This window comes from Coturnix japonica, chromosome 8 (genome assembly GCF_054131305.1).
Source record: "Coturnix japonica strain WE chromosome 8, WE-NBRP24, whole genome shotgun sequence".
Lineage (NCBI taxonomy): Eukaryota > Metazoa > Chordata > Aves > Galliformes > Phasianidae > Coturnix > Coturnix japonica.
In genome coordinates, this window is record NC_140670.1 from 3924521 (window position 1) to 3939603 (window position 15083).

Sequence of the window (15083 nt, forward strand, 5' to 3'; positions counted from 1 at the left end):
AACACTGTAAGACACAAGAAAAGACTATACCGTGCCAAGAAATGCCTCCAAGTACTGTTAACCAGAAGTGATTTTTAAGACCACGCAAATGCACTGAATGACTCTTCAGAACAGCCGTAATATCTTCAAATGAGATAAAATTTTAGAAGCCAACTACGGCTGCTTTTAACCACAGGTATGCAACTGGCACTAAAGATTCACACAGTTCTCAATATTCCTGTAATTCCTTTTTTTCCTTATTAATTGTCCACTGCAATCCTGTCTACCTAAATGGTCTATGCTGCGACCTGGAGGCTTTTTAAGCATATTTTCAAGCAGGGGTGTAGCAGCAGAATAAAGAGAAACAACACATGTTTTACTGTTTACATACAATCGACCTCCTGGAACTTCAGGAAGTTCCCTTACTTTGTGATGGCAACGCTGACATCCGTCTGACAGCCACAGCCATCCGCACCTTCCTCATCTGTGAGAGCTGCCAAGCAATGAGACCTGACAGAAAACATCCTTTGAAGTGTCTGCTTAATAAATGATGGTCCGATGAGTTCAGTTATTTAAGTCTCAGCTGCACTCAGCCCAACACAGAGCCAGCCTGAGTCCAAACAGCCGGAACCTTAGATAATTATAAAAGCAAGGACTTGATCGTTAAATAGCTATGAAAAATTGTTTTTCCTCTTTCTTGATCCACAGTTCTGGTACCTATTTTGTTGAGCAAGAAGTGACAAAACCTTAATTTCATAACTCGCGTTCTTCCCACCTACAGTGGTAACCATGCTTTCTCAAGAACATACATCTACAGCAACACCTGCCCCTTTTGCTAGGACCTCCTCATGCTTTTGTATTAATTAAAAAAAAAAAAAAAAAGCTTTGTCTTAGAAATTATTATTTTAATATTTTAGACTTCTCCCCTGTAACACAATTGCAATGAAAGAACTATGGGATGAGACTTGGGGCTTGTGCAACTCCCCACCCTACAGCAGATGGTGATCTCCAGCACCCACTGGGAGAGGATCCCCAGAACGTGCCAAGCACCCCCAAAACATGGCACTGCAGCAAAGTAGCCAAAGGCACAAGATCTCACAGCTCAGAGCACAAGAAGACTTCCTCCCAAAACTTATACACTTCAGGTAGTAAGATTTCTTGTTTTTTAATAATACCAGTGAAAATAAAGACAAAGCACAGTATATCAGCTGTCAGAAATGTTTATCATCAAAGAACAGCTAACACGCAAGAAGGCAGAGTCAATATATTTCCGTTGTATTGGAGAAGCCATCTTATATCACTTGCAATAAGACTCTGAGCCCTCAAAATATTTCCCTTTGAATTTGTACCTACTTAGAGAATACTTTTAAAAGAAACATCTTACCATAGCAATTACCTTCAAAACCTCCACCTTCCACTACCTCAGTCAAGAGACTGAAAAAAGTACCTTTTGCTGAAACTATGTCTTTTTTTCCTATGATGCCAAAGATTACCATAGAGATAGCATAACAACATTTAACAAATCATTTGCTTCAAGTGCTAATGACTACTTAAAATACAATGGAGAAATTCAACTTGATACTGCAAGGACTTAAAAACCGAGGGGAAAACACGCTCAACAAAATGATGACGTTCCACGGCAGAAATTCAGACTGATCTGATATGCTATTCTTGCAGTGGTTAATGGCGTACCCACAAGGACTTGCAGAAGAAAACAGTTGGACACCGCTGTGCACTTCATTACCAAGTATGACTTTTTATGCTAACTTAAAAAAGGCTTCCCTGATAGAAGGTAAGAATCTGGATTACTCTAAGTCTACAATTAAGAAAACAACTCTTCATCTGAAGCCATTCACTCTGTTTATCCTTCCTTAGCAATGTGACATTCACTACTTGAAACAGATTCAGAGATTCTATGGAACCGGGTAGGGACCATGCAGTGCCCATCAGCACCAGGCTTCATTGGTGCTTTGCCTGCTGAGCAATTCAAAGACACTAAAAATAGAGCAGCCTTCTTCTCTGAGCACCCAGAACATTAAGAACCAAGCAGAGGCTCTCATCACCTGTTAATCACTACCTCTTTAACAGAATAGAAGGCCCAGGACATGAAAATGAAGCAAAACTGCAAAGCCCCTGAGCTGTGAAATCACTAGCCTGCGCTGTTATACCCATTGGTGTCATTAACTAAAGAGATAAAACTGTAGATACCAGGAGCAATTGCCTTGAGCAGCATCCCAGAGGCAATCTTGCATGTCTTCCTGATTAGGTTCATTCAATTATGTCTTCTTAATTGCTCATGTGCTCAAGCTCATTAAAGAAAAAATAATATTGCTTTCCTGCAGGTTGTGCACTCGAGATTCAAAAAATGGAAGCTATGGGTACGCCTTTGAGATACTGCACAAAGGAAGGAAAGAGCAGCTACAGCCCATCAGGAGAGAGGCAGGCTATCTCCTGTGGTGGCGGGATTCTCAGTCTCACTTCAATCCCAGTGCCAGTATTGCCCCTTTTCTTCTAAATCCCCAGTCAACTGTCACCTGAAAATCATTCAGCCTCCTCCCTCAAGAGAAACAAAACTTTGGTAGTTTAAACAAAACAGTTCAATGTAACAGCGCCGTGAAGCAGATCCTGAGACGGGCCTTGACACTGCCAACCTATAAATAAGGCAACCCAGAAAGAGGCTTGGCTCATCCAGAAATGACTGCGTGGCTCTTCAGAGCAAAAACCCTTTAGTATGCCACTCTGTACATATAGAAGCAGTCCTACTTTCGCAGAATATACCATATTGTCATCCTGACATGCAAAACACAGCCACTTCGCAACAGGAAACATAAAAATAACTACCAGTGCTTACCCTGTCTTGGCCAAATGAAAACCACTTCTTCCTAGAGCATATCACTATCCGTAACAGAAACTGCAGGAGCATAATTTAATTGAAAATGCAACAGATTTTCCAAGGAAAAGCCTTATTTGCGCACCTCAGGTAAGAAACAGAGTGTGACATTTTAGAGAATAAAATATAAACAAAATCTGTCCTCAACAAGAAAACTGAAGGCCATACAACAGCTCACCCTGTGATTAATGTCTGCTGCTGAACAAAATCTAAGGCAGTAAAAACTTGCTACGACTGCATCTGTTACCAATATCAGCTTGTTCAGGTACAAATGACATGCAAACACATCATTTTCTCTCAAAAACACTCAAGAAAATAGCAAAAGGTCACAGGAACAGATGGCTGACAAGATTTACCTGCAAACAAAAATGTAACTTGAAAACCCTCTCCTCTCACACACAAAACAAACCGCAACCAATGGATTTGGTGAGTCCAGGCCGCAACACACCTTTGCAGTACTTCCAAGAAAAGTTAGTTTTACCCCCACACAGAAACCCCAGGGCTGTTTCCAAACAAGAAAAAAAGAAGACTCAAGTAAGACTTGAAATGCTTTAAAGAAGCAAAGCATCATAAATAACCCTTCAGGTTTCCCCTCTAGGAATTCTCCATCTGCACTGATAAATACTAGTTCTGTTTTGTATTTAGCATAAAATGCACACCCACAAAATTGTAGTGACTGGAAGGGATCTCTGGAGCTTCCAAAGAAGTTTTTCCTCCTGTTCAGATTGAACTTCCTGCGTTCCAGTTTATGCCCACTGCCTTTGCCCTGAGTGTCACTGGCCACCATCAAAAAAAACCTGGGCTTGTTTAGCTTGGAAAAGGCACTGGGGAGACCTCGTTGTGGCCCTCCATTATTTGAAGGGAGCGTATAAATAGGAAGGGGAATGTTTGCTAGGGTGGATGGTGATAGGACAAGGAGGAGTGGTTTTAAACTGAGACAGGAGAGGTTTAGGTTGGATATTAGGAGACAGTTTTTCCACACAGACGGTGGTGACACACTGGAACAGGTTGCCCAATGAGGCTGTGGATGCCCCATCCCTGCAGGCAATCAAGGCCAGGCTGGATGTGGCTCTGAGCAGCCTGGTCTGCTGGTTGGTGACCCTGCACATGTACCACGGGGTTTGAAGCTGAATGATTATTGTGTTCCCTTTCAACCTAGGCCATTCTACAATTCTGTAATCTTCATTCCCGCCCTTCAGAATACAAGCAATCTCAAGAGATTTTGCTCCCCAAGACCTGACCTAGATGTTGAGGAACACAAAAGACACGAGAAGCCTAACTGCTGGTAAAGACTGAGACAAAGAGCTCACCGAGCACCTCAGCCATCTCCATGCCTGTTATAGCCAGTTATCCTTTCTTATTTATCAGATGGGGTACACAGCGTATATCAGGGTACCAAGTCCTCCATAAGAAGCAAGGCCTGAAATCACGTGGCTACTAAATACTTTACAAGAAGTTGAATTTTTTATAGATGTAGTAAAGAAGAGTATCCAAATATTTTCTTCCAGTGAATTCTGCAGCGTAAAATACAATGAAAAACTTGGAAGAAACAATGAAGAAAAGGTGCCGAAGAAAGGAAAACAGCTGAAACTACACATCTGAAAATCCGCATATGGAACAAACCTGTTTAAATATTCTATCTTGAGAATCCACTCAGCATCTTTGAGTGGGATTCTGACAAATAACTAAGGACTCATTTCCGCACCATTTAAGGTTTCCCGGGCCTCAGTGCTTTAATATCTACTAGACCAGAGTGTGATTATTTACTTTTAAAAAACAGACTCGGTATAACACTTGCTTTTCTCCTCTTTCAAATAACCAAAACTTCAGTTTCCCCATAAGAGGTTCCTTTTGTCATACAGAAAACACTAATCTTTCAACAGTGGTTCCCCAGAAGAGCAGGGAGAGGCCATTTGCCTCCATGCAAAAAGGGTGAAGTTCTCAAGGCAGAAGTCCTTCCAGGTCCTTTCTGTTCGCTCTGCTGATAAGTTCATTTTACATATATGATGTCTTACCCATTGGGAAAGTACTTATTCACTGGGTGCTACAGGACACACAACTAGAAACTGCAGCCTCACCAAAAACAGCAATAATATTAGCAGAAAAAGTGGTGGTTCCCTCACATCACTTCCTCCTCCAGCAAGGAACTACACATATTTTCTTTTAGTAATTAAAACTTAGTATTTTTTGCCGCTGTAACTGGAAGCATCCTTGCAGTAACACACTGCTCAATTGGCTTCCTTTGCCACATAATAAAACAGAACAATCCCCCTTACTGATGCAGTTAGAAGTGCCATTCCCAATATATCAGTTAATTGAAGCAGCTGAAGTGTTTGACCAGCCATACCGGTTCTGAGGGAGGATCCTCAATGACAACAGTGAACTAACTGAAAACCCACTCCCTGCTCCCTAACTCTCGCAGTGAATGCTCAGATACAACGGCCTTCATTTCAGAGGAAAGCAGAACAAATGCACGTGATCTCTGCTCCCTGAGCAATATGGATAACAAACACATTAGTCACTGTCAATTACACTTTTTAATTACAGTGGGCACATCTCAAGGAAGCAAACTAAGCAACACAGGTCTCTGGTTATCTCTGAGCAATAGCTGTTCTAGATTAACCATTGGATTTCTAAAAATACTGGGTTCTGGTGGTTCATTTAACTTTAATTTTCAAGTAGTTTTATCAAGACATATAACGATAAGCAATTAAATGGTCTTATTCATTGTGAAGTTAGCTACAAATGTTTTCCCACTCCATCAGAAGCACAGTATCTCAACAGGGCCAGGTCATGTTTTACCCAGCCTGGTTGTTTGAAGTACTTCAAAGCCAGACCCATAATTTGCAATGCATGTAACTTGTGTTCTAAAGGACACAGGTATCACTATGAGTTGGTTCTGGCTTGATTTTATTATTCTCTAATACTCATAAGGGTATTATAAAGCAGAATTCCCTGCGCCTTGTTTAAAGCAAATACATCTCATCAAAAAGGAATTAAATTTAGACAGAGTAGTGGCCACATAAACAGTTTATTTGTCAGCTAGTGACAGTCTCATATTAGCATTCTGAAAGTAATTCTTCTTGTTGGGCTGAGCAAGAAAGAAAATGAGATGGGAGACTGGAAAGTAGCTGTATGGGGGAAGGACAGTGACACCTATGAGTGAAAGGAGCGCACAGCATGCTTAGCTGGCAATAAAGCTAAAGATTAGGCCAGGAACTCAACAGATAAAAGTGTTTCATGCACATAAATGGGTTCTTGGAGATGACCGAGCACACAAAAGAACACTCACGAGACCATCTAACATGAAGATGGGGGATTGTGGCAGCTAAATCAAGTCCAGAGAGAAAGATGGCAGCAGGCTCATGCACTGAAGGTGGCTGACATAAATATCTTCAGAACAGAGATGCCAAAAATTCAGTTAATGAATAGTTCTCATTTTAATGCACATGTTTGCAAAGAGATTTGGAATACTCACGACTGAAGAGCTTTACTATTGAATAAACACACTAAGAGCACTTACAATATAATCCCTAACCCAGCAACACGAGGGTCCTACCTCATCCTCCCACATCAGGGTGAAATCTCCCACACCTTTCAAAGCTGTCTCATTCACACTGCATTGTTCAGGTATAAGGAATTAGTTTCAGTGGAACTGCTAAATCTCTTACATGAAATCTGGACACCGAATGGAGAGATATCACAATATTCTCAATAATGTGCTTATCCTCAGTCTGATTCTGTTTATTGAAGTGCTAATCCATCCAATAAATGGATTGCGCTGCTCAATGATCATGTTCAGGGTCAGCTGGGTCACAGGATACCTGAAGCGTTTCCAGTTATGCATCCTGAGCAATACAATCAGAACCTGACACGCAGCACCTCGTGAGCTGAAGAATAAGGCTTAAGCAAAGAGTGCACTAGGTCAGCACCTAGACAAGACTCCTCCTAAGCTAGACTCCAAACGACCGAGCTCCCAATTGAAAGCACTGAACTTTCACAATGCAAACAAATGGCTTCTGTATCAACAAAGAACAGATGTTTTTCTCAAGCAGCCTGTAGGCAAGCACCTGTTTGCATCTTTCTCTTCTACTGTACGTGTACAGTACAGGGCTCAGGAAATGATAAGTGGGCTCCTTGTATTCAAATACGCATTTTCCTGAATTAATCCCCTGCCTGACAGTCATACATCGAGATCTGAAACAATTTCATTTTTAAAGCAGCCTCTTAACGTGATTTGTGAGGCCCTGTAGTTACTCAATTTTAGTAGCATAAAACTATGCTAGACTGAATTAAAGACAGAAACTAATAGATGGGTGCCACGCAGAAGTAAAACTGCTCAAAGAAGTTATGCCTGCATAGTCCTGATGACAAAGTGCATTCCTCTTCAACCTGCCATCCAGGATAACGACGAAAGCTATTTAATTGAGTTAGGTCATTTTTTATATATCCTGACATTAATATATATGCATATATATATATATATATATATATATATATACACACACACACACACAAATATGTATACATTCAGTGAAAAACATTTGGGTTCCTTTTTATTAGGTTTATTTTAAGTAGACTCAGGATGCTAGCAATACCTATTAATGAACAACTTCTCAATCAGCTCCACATCTTGTAAATGCTGAAGCTCATAGGAAATGCATTCCTTCCTGCCCAAAGTGCTTTGAGAAGTTCAGTTTCCAGCATGAGAACTGAGAGATGTATACTTACATTCTGCCCAACCTGGCAGATGCTATCAAGCCCCTCCTGTTTTGCCACAGTGCTCCATTGCTGTAGATCCAGTGTTATGGAGCTACAAGGTCAGCTGAACTTCAGTTGCTGAACTACCAGCTAATCCATGCAATTAAATGAATAACTGCACAAATCAATTTCCATTTCTTACCTGTTTTGAAATATTACCAAGAAAATTTGCATCTGTAATCTGTACCCTACACCTCAGAACTGTTTAAATATTTGTAGAGTAGACTGCTACAACTGGTTCTATTTCTGACAACCCTAAGAGTTTAATCAAAAGACTAATTAAGTCATTACTTCCACCCACATCTCTTTCCAGGACAGAAAACAAGCACACTGCAGGAAAGCCTCCATCCATTTTGGCGAATGCCCCAGCACCTCTGCCCGCAGCAATCATTTCACCGGCTAAAAGCAAACGGTATCTGAGCAGTTGCCACTTTAGTCAGTTATTTCCTCAATTTCTCTCAGGCAAACCCATACTCCCACACATGGGGAAACGCTGATAGAGCCCTTCAGGGGTCTTCATTAGCTTAAGACAAAAAGCAGCATGTACTACCTTACGTTTCAACTGAAAGGAGAATATTTTCCCTCTGTCTACACAGTAAGTTAGACTGCAACAGAAAAGCTAACAATACATGCCTTCAGGTTGCCCAAGAACAACATCTCCATCCTGCAGAGGCGTTCCTGATAGCGTTTATCACACCACCAGAAAAGCTCCAGCAAACATTTGAATTCAACACAACCCACTGAGTCATCAGTGACACAATTGCCATGGAGCAGCTGTCAATGGCACGTCTCCTGTTCAGAGGGCTACAGCAGTCAAAAGTAAGGGGAAAAAAAATGTCACCAGAGGCTTATTAGAACACAAGAGTAAACTGCTTTTGTGCCAAGTCGAAATCCACCCATACTATCAGACAATGTTTTAAAAAAAGAGTAGATCCTCACTTCTTAATGCATGTTAAGATATAAGAACTGGTTCAGCACCAGACGCAAGGGTACAAAAGGTCCCAACCAACAACTATCATCAGAAATCATTCAGATGCCACTGTATTAAAATCTACTGTATTAAGCTCTCCACCATCAAACACCATGATGCACAAAACACACTTTAGTAGGTGAAGGGCACAGACACCATCAACTACACAGAAACCGCAGGCAGAAAGGAAGACAGCAGCACCACCAGGGAAGCAGCACCCAGCCTGCAAGGGCAGCCTCAGAAATGCCCTTGTTTAGCTTAACAAGCACCAGCCAAAAGGGGGAAAATGCTGTTCTATATCTACCATCCACTCAACTAAAAAGCAAAAGCAGCAGTGATTGAAGCACACCATCTGAGCTGAAAGACTATGCAGGTGATAGGAGCAAGCCATGAATAAAGTCAAGGCAGAAATGAGACAACTGCACTGAGCCAGGTGAACAAATGAGATTCTGGGACAGTTTTCTTGACAGTACAGGAAGCAAGGAGCCTCAGCTATTTCCAAAACAGTCAGCAATGAAGTTTTCAAGGTCACTTAGTAACACCATCTATTGCTGCGGCTGGGGAAAGATGTGACAACTCAGGAGGTCAAGCAGAAACATTCGAAATAGCAGACCTAATGGTCGCTAATGGTGCTAGATGCAACTAACCAAATACAAACAGCTACAACCACAAAAGCAGATCAGTTGCACGCTAGATGCAAAGAAACACCTTATAATTTATGCCATAATTCATTTGTATTCTTGACTGTTGCACTGTGAAAATAATTACACTATTTTTAAATTTTAATTGCTAGAAGAGAGCATCTGTTATATTTGCTATAAGTTAGACTACAAAACTTTACTATAGCAAATGAAAGCAATTCTACCAGTCCAGGTCACACCAAAGTACTTATCTGCAATGACGTAAGTATGGAAAACAGATCCTAATTTGCTTCTGGAGCAACTAGAAAAACTGAAATTAGGTGTATACATTCCTTGTCTCATCAGGTAGGTTAAAGTTGTTGAGTAACCAATACCCCATCCAGACTTCAATTAGTTACCATGCACTTTCTCAATCTATTAGAGAATACAAATGTTCACACAGAGCACAAAGATAAAAGAGCTTTTAGCTAAATGCAAACTTCCCTTTGCACAGGAAGAAAAATAAATCCATTCCTGAATTGGGACCAGGAGTGGTTCAGCTGCATATTCCTCAAGAAAAGGAATTTCTGAACTTCTCCCCCAGTAAACTCACAATGCTCTTGGCTTTCTCAACGTCAGGGAACCCTCTTAAAAACAACCTGGGAAGAATATCATTAGGTGGTCACACTAGCAGGGATCACTCTAAATCTGTCTGAAGCATTGGCTTAAACAGAAAATGTCATTTAAAGAATCTAGATTGAAGCACGAAAAGGAAGCCTGCAAAACCCCAACGGAGTCTGAATACAGCCTTCAAAGTGGTGGGTAGCTGGAGTAGATAGACTATTATCTGCAAATTGTCCAAAAGATTTAGACATTACTTAAAGATATTCTGTATTTTCAAGTCTTCTTTATTTTCTGGTGACAGCAGTACAAGTTTTACTGGCACGTGTTCACAGAATTACTGCAAACAGGGAACACAAGAAGCAGTTAAGTGAAAACACTGAAAGGCAACTTAAGAAATAAATACAAACAAAAAGCCATATCCACTGAATTTCCGCTGCCATTGCTATCTGTCAGTGACACCGTTTTCATTACTCCCAAACAGAACGAGGAAGCTGCAGGGCTTCTCCTACCCTGTGATGCCATCAGGCAGCACAGCCACATGAGCAACAGATGACTAAATGCTAGGTACAGGCTTGGCAGCTGTGATAAGTAAGGAAGCCACTAAGCATTTTCAAGCATGTAATCATTAATGAACGACATCCTGACATACAGACGTGGACATAAAGCCATTTCCTTCCTCTAAAGAAACCTTAATAAGAGAGTAGGAAGATGCAAGTTCGTCAGGTAACTAAGAGAAAATCACAAGGACTGATATCCAGGTAATCTGTTTTCCTATTCTGAAATGTCTTGCTGGCTAATACCATGATTTCTGGGGCATCTTCACCACACTGTCTGCACGCATTAGCATTATTCACGAATCATTAGGAATTAGCAATCAAGTGAAATTCACAGCCAACCTTATTTTCATCAGAGACATCCTTCTGGATGTCTATTATCACATTACCTGTTTGGCTACAAAGAATACTACAGTGGACAGCACTGCTTAGTATTTTCAACCTGCCCTGACAGTATAAACTCAGAAGGAATACAGCACCATGCAACCCCATCATCCTGCTTCCCTCCCCACTGTCTTCCAGCACTTGCTCCTCTCATACCGCTGAATGTGCTGGGGGACATCCCAGTGTCACACAGCCTCTGCTCCCTCAGATCTACTGTTTTGCTGCTCTAAGAGCACTTGGCAAACATTGCTGAGACTAACATAAGGCCTAATGGCTCACTATAATACATTATGAGCAAACAAGCTAATTGCATCTAAGCAGAGATCAAGCATCTAAAACGCGAGCAGCTCATACACTTCAGCATCAAGAACAAGAGCTGTAATGACAGTACATAAAAATGGCCAAGATAAAGCTAGTTTTCCCCTGTATCACCACAATCAAGTACAATAGGGGGTTGGAAAGGAATAAAAACCACACGTGGAGAATGATTAGTACTGCTAGCTAGAAAAAATACTTAATGCCAAAAAAAACAAAAACACAAAAACCAAGTACTTCTCATAAAAGCAAACTCTACTTTGTAGCAGTTTTGCTGTCCACCAGAAGAGTTTTCTGAAACAAAACCCAACTGTAAAGACGTGCCTAGTACTGACCAAAATCAACTAACAATTCCCTTCATCTTACCTGATAAATCAACACCTGTTAAAAAAACACAACAAGATGATTCAAATGCCAACATACTCAGACCTTTTATTACAAAGCCTCTTCACCAGCAAGTATCACATCACTTAGTCACCTAATGATACCAGGAGGATCAACCAATTGCAGAATCACCATCCCATCCCTCCCACAGCTACATTCAGACAGCAGAAGCCTTACCTTCATCATTCTGGGCCAAGGAACTTGCTAAGATAGTAGCCACGGCAGTCCCTACAGCTAACCACTTCCACAGACAAAACTGCTGTAGCATTTTTTGTCAAACTTCACTCAAGCCAGATCTGAAAAAGAAAGATTTGATACACACATTAGTCAACCAGCTTACATAAAGGTGACTATAAACTATTGCATCGCTAAGTGCTGTAATAGTGCAATACTGTTTCTGTTAAGCCAAGTTCATCTAATTAATACATACAAATGTGCATTAGATAATCATGCATACACAGCCTCAAAAGCAATAACCTCACATTTGCTTTACAAATTCCTAATTTCCATAGAACTAAACCTTTATTTTAGTCTTCCTGCCTCAGCCTTATGCTTTGTAGCATTTAGGGGTGCTGGAGAGGTTCTGCTTAATACAACTGATGTTCAAATGCCCAAGTGAGCCAACACTCAGCATTCAAACACACTGCCCAGCAGAACCTCTCCCATCAAAAACATCACTGGATCCAGTTCATGACCTTCTCTAATCATGCTTTAAGTTCAAGGCCAGCAGAGCAGAAAAAACAAGATGACAACACAAAATTCCACATGTATAAGAAAAAATATCAGAGGAATACGCTGGCAAAGACAGGTCTGGATGAACCCCAGAGTGTATTTAGAGTGATTAACATTCAGAAGTTATATAAAACTTTGTTTTATTGCTCCATTAAAGAGAATTAACTTATTTCTGTAGCCTACAAGTGAATTATTTAAAAATATTCCTTCACATTAAAAAACATTGAGACAAATACAATGAACTTCCTAGCAACAGAAGCATGAAATGGGGAGGGAGTTATGGCATCATAAGAACAAGCTATTGTATAAAAAGGGTTTAAGTGCTATCAATTTCCCAAGCAAAACACTTGACTAAGATTTCATTGCCAGTTTCTGCTTATAGCTTCTTACAGTGGTTACAGAACTGCTGCATTTCATTCCAAGTCAAACAGACTATACCCCCACTTACAGCTTCAGAGTTAACACAGCCTGATCCACCACAGCAACACGTTACTGAAGTTGTGCTGTCATTCCCTCCCACAAACTGAGCTTACAGAATAACACAAATGTATAGATGCGGTCTAACGTGCACCACAAAACATCCTCTTTGGATGGCGCTCAGCATTACACATGACAAAAGGAAGCAGAGCTTCCACTAATAGGTAAGCTCCATTAAGTACTGGAAAAGGGAAAGAATTTCTCTAAGATTTGAATTCGGTCAATACTCTACCAACACAGATAACATTTTTGTTAATATGAAGGACACCCCTATAATAGAAACATGTTCCTCACCATAAACAAACAAAAAAAAAAAAAAAAAAAAGACCCCAGAATTCATCAGTGTTCTGGAGGAAAAAGCCAGATTTATCTAAGAGGAAGGGAAACAAGCAGTGATGTTTAATTAACTTAATACAGAGAACTGTATTACTAGAATATTTTAGCCTCCCAGGTGTCTGGCACCTCTCCACAGTAGCACAAGGGGATGCATTGGGCTCCTTTACACAGCAAGCAGACCTCCTTTTTTTCTTAGAAAAGACTTCAGAGATTACAATCATAGAATAGCTTGTGATGGAAAGGACCTTCAAGATGGTCTCTCTCATTCCAACCCCCTGCTATAGGCATGGGCACCTCCTTCAAGATCAGGTTGCTCACAGCCCCATCCAGCCTGGCCTTCAACACCTCCAGAGATGGGGCATCCACAACCATGCTGGGCAACCTGCTCCAGAGTCTCACCACCTTCCTCACGTAAAGCATTTCTTCCTAATATCTCATCTAAATCTACCTGGTTAGCTGAGATCCCACTCTCCATTTGGTCTTCCTCATATTCAAAAGCCTGTTATGCAAGGAAATTGAAGCATTAGGCTCATTAAGTACATAGCCAGTAACTCAGTGAGTACGGAACCGCTAGAGGAGAAGAGTGACAAGTTCTGAAGAGGAAAAGAAAAACAGGGAAAAAAAGAAAATGAATTCCCTGAGGAACCCACTCAGGAGGTTTGCTCCAAACATTTTCTTTCCCCCATTTCCTTATCTAAACTATGAAAATGCTCAGAGGCAAGAAAAACTTCCACACTCAACCAGAAACATTCCCAAATGAGAAAAGAAAACGAGAAAAAACATCTGGGGGGGAATTCCATTTTCTGGCATGCGTGCACTAAAACTAAGACCAAAAAAATGATTCAGTAAAGCTCTCTGGAGCCCTTGGTGCTGGATGGTGAGAAGCACATCTACAGTAACATACCGAGACACAACAGCACGCACACGTGTTCCCAGAGGAGCACTGGCAGGAGCTGATCACTGTAGGTTTTTGCAGCTCGACTGCAGCAGACTGATAATTGCACTCCAAGGAGCAATCACACCTCCTCATCTCACTCCTGAATTATTATTTCCTCACCAGTGTAACTACTGAAACAGCACAAACTCCAGCTGGCCGACGAGTCAGCTGTATCCCACATCTCTGCAAGTTTTAAGGGGTTAACAAAGATGAACTGAAAGAAGAACCCTCGAAACATTAAACATCCGTTACCTCATCCAAGCATCTGGAATATACCTAAGAGCCAGTGATATTACAGTAACCTTAAATGCCTAAGATTTAAGCTAAGAAAAAATATAATTGCAGTACTTAGAAACACTATATTCACTTCAAGCTGAAAGGAGAAACATGGATTTAATTAGAATAAACAAACTTGGGTCAGAGTAAAAAAACAAAACCACAAAGAACACCAATGTAATTTTGATCCTGGTATGAAAATAAAACTGGAAGTTACATGAGGATGTCATGGGACACAGTATGAAAAGTCTTGCAGAAATCAAGGTTTATACACAACACCAGCTGCTCTCTCCTCACTGCACGGCATCAGCTTTCCTCCAGTCCACAGGTACCTCTCCTACTCTCCACAGCCTTGCAAAGATGATAGAGTGGTTTGTCAATCACTTCTGCCAGCTCCCTGAGCACTCACGGGTGAATCCTATCAGGGCCCGTGGATTTGTGTGCAATCAATCTGCCAAGACAAACTCTAAACACACTCTCCTTGATCAAGCCTTCCATTCCCCAGACTCTCTCAATGTAGAGTGTTGGATTCCCAAGGGGCAGTTGTAGCAGAGAAGACTGAAGCAAAGAAGGCACTCAGTAATTCTGTATTCAGTGCTATGTTACCTGGGCACTCACCACGTTCAGCAACAGACCCACAATAAGATTACAGCCCTCTGACTCTATTATTAAGTTACACAAACAAGCGGGAGTCTTTAAAGTATCAACTCTTACACATATTGTTTAGTGGCGTTGCCTTTTGATAAAACACTGAATTATATTGTAAAGTACTTCTAGAAAGCTACGCACAGAGTGCTTTTAACAGAGAAAAATGTCAGGGGAAAGTAATTTTAAAATGAGAACT

General features: G+C 40.9%; 1 protein-coding gene across 25 annotated transcripts in view; it reads right to left on the bottom strand.

Annotated features, from left to right (window-relative positions):
• The window catches only part of PCDH15 (protocadherin related 15), a 528749-nt gene that overhangs the window by 239148 nt on the left and 274518 nt on the right, over positions 1–15083 (bottom strand). For all 25 annotated transcript variants that reach the window (XM_085554985.1, XM_085554984.1, XM_085554986.1 and 22 more), the window contains one exon: positions 11659–11777. In XM_085554985.1, the coding sequence (XP_085411111.1) occupies positions 11659–11749 (91 nt within the window). In that variant the 5' untranslated portion in view covers positions 11750–11777. The remainder of the gene's footprint in view (positions 1–11658; positions 11778–15083) is intronic.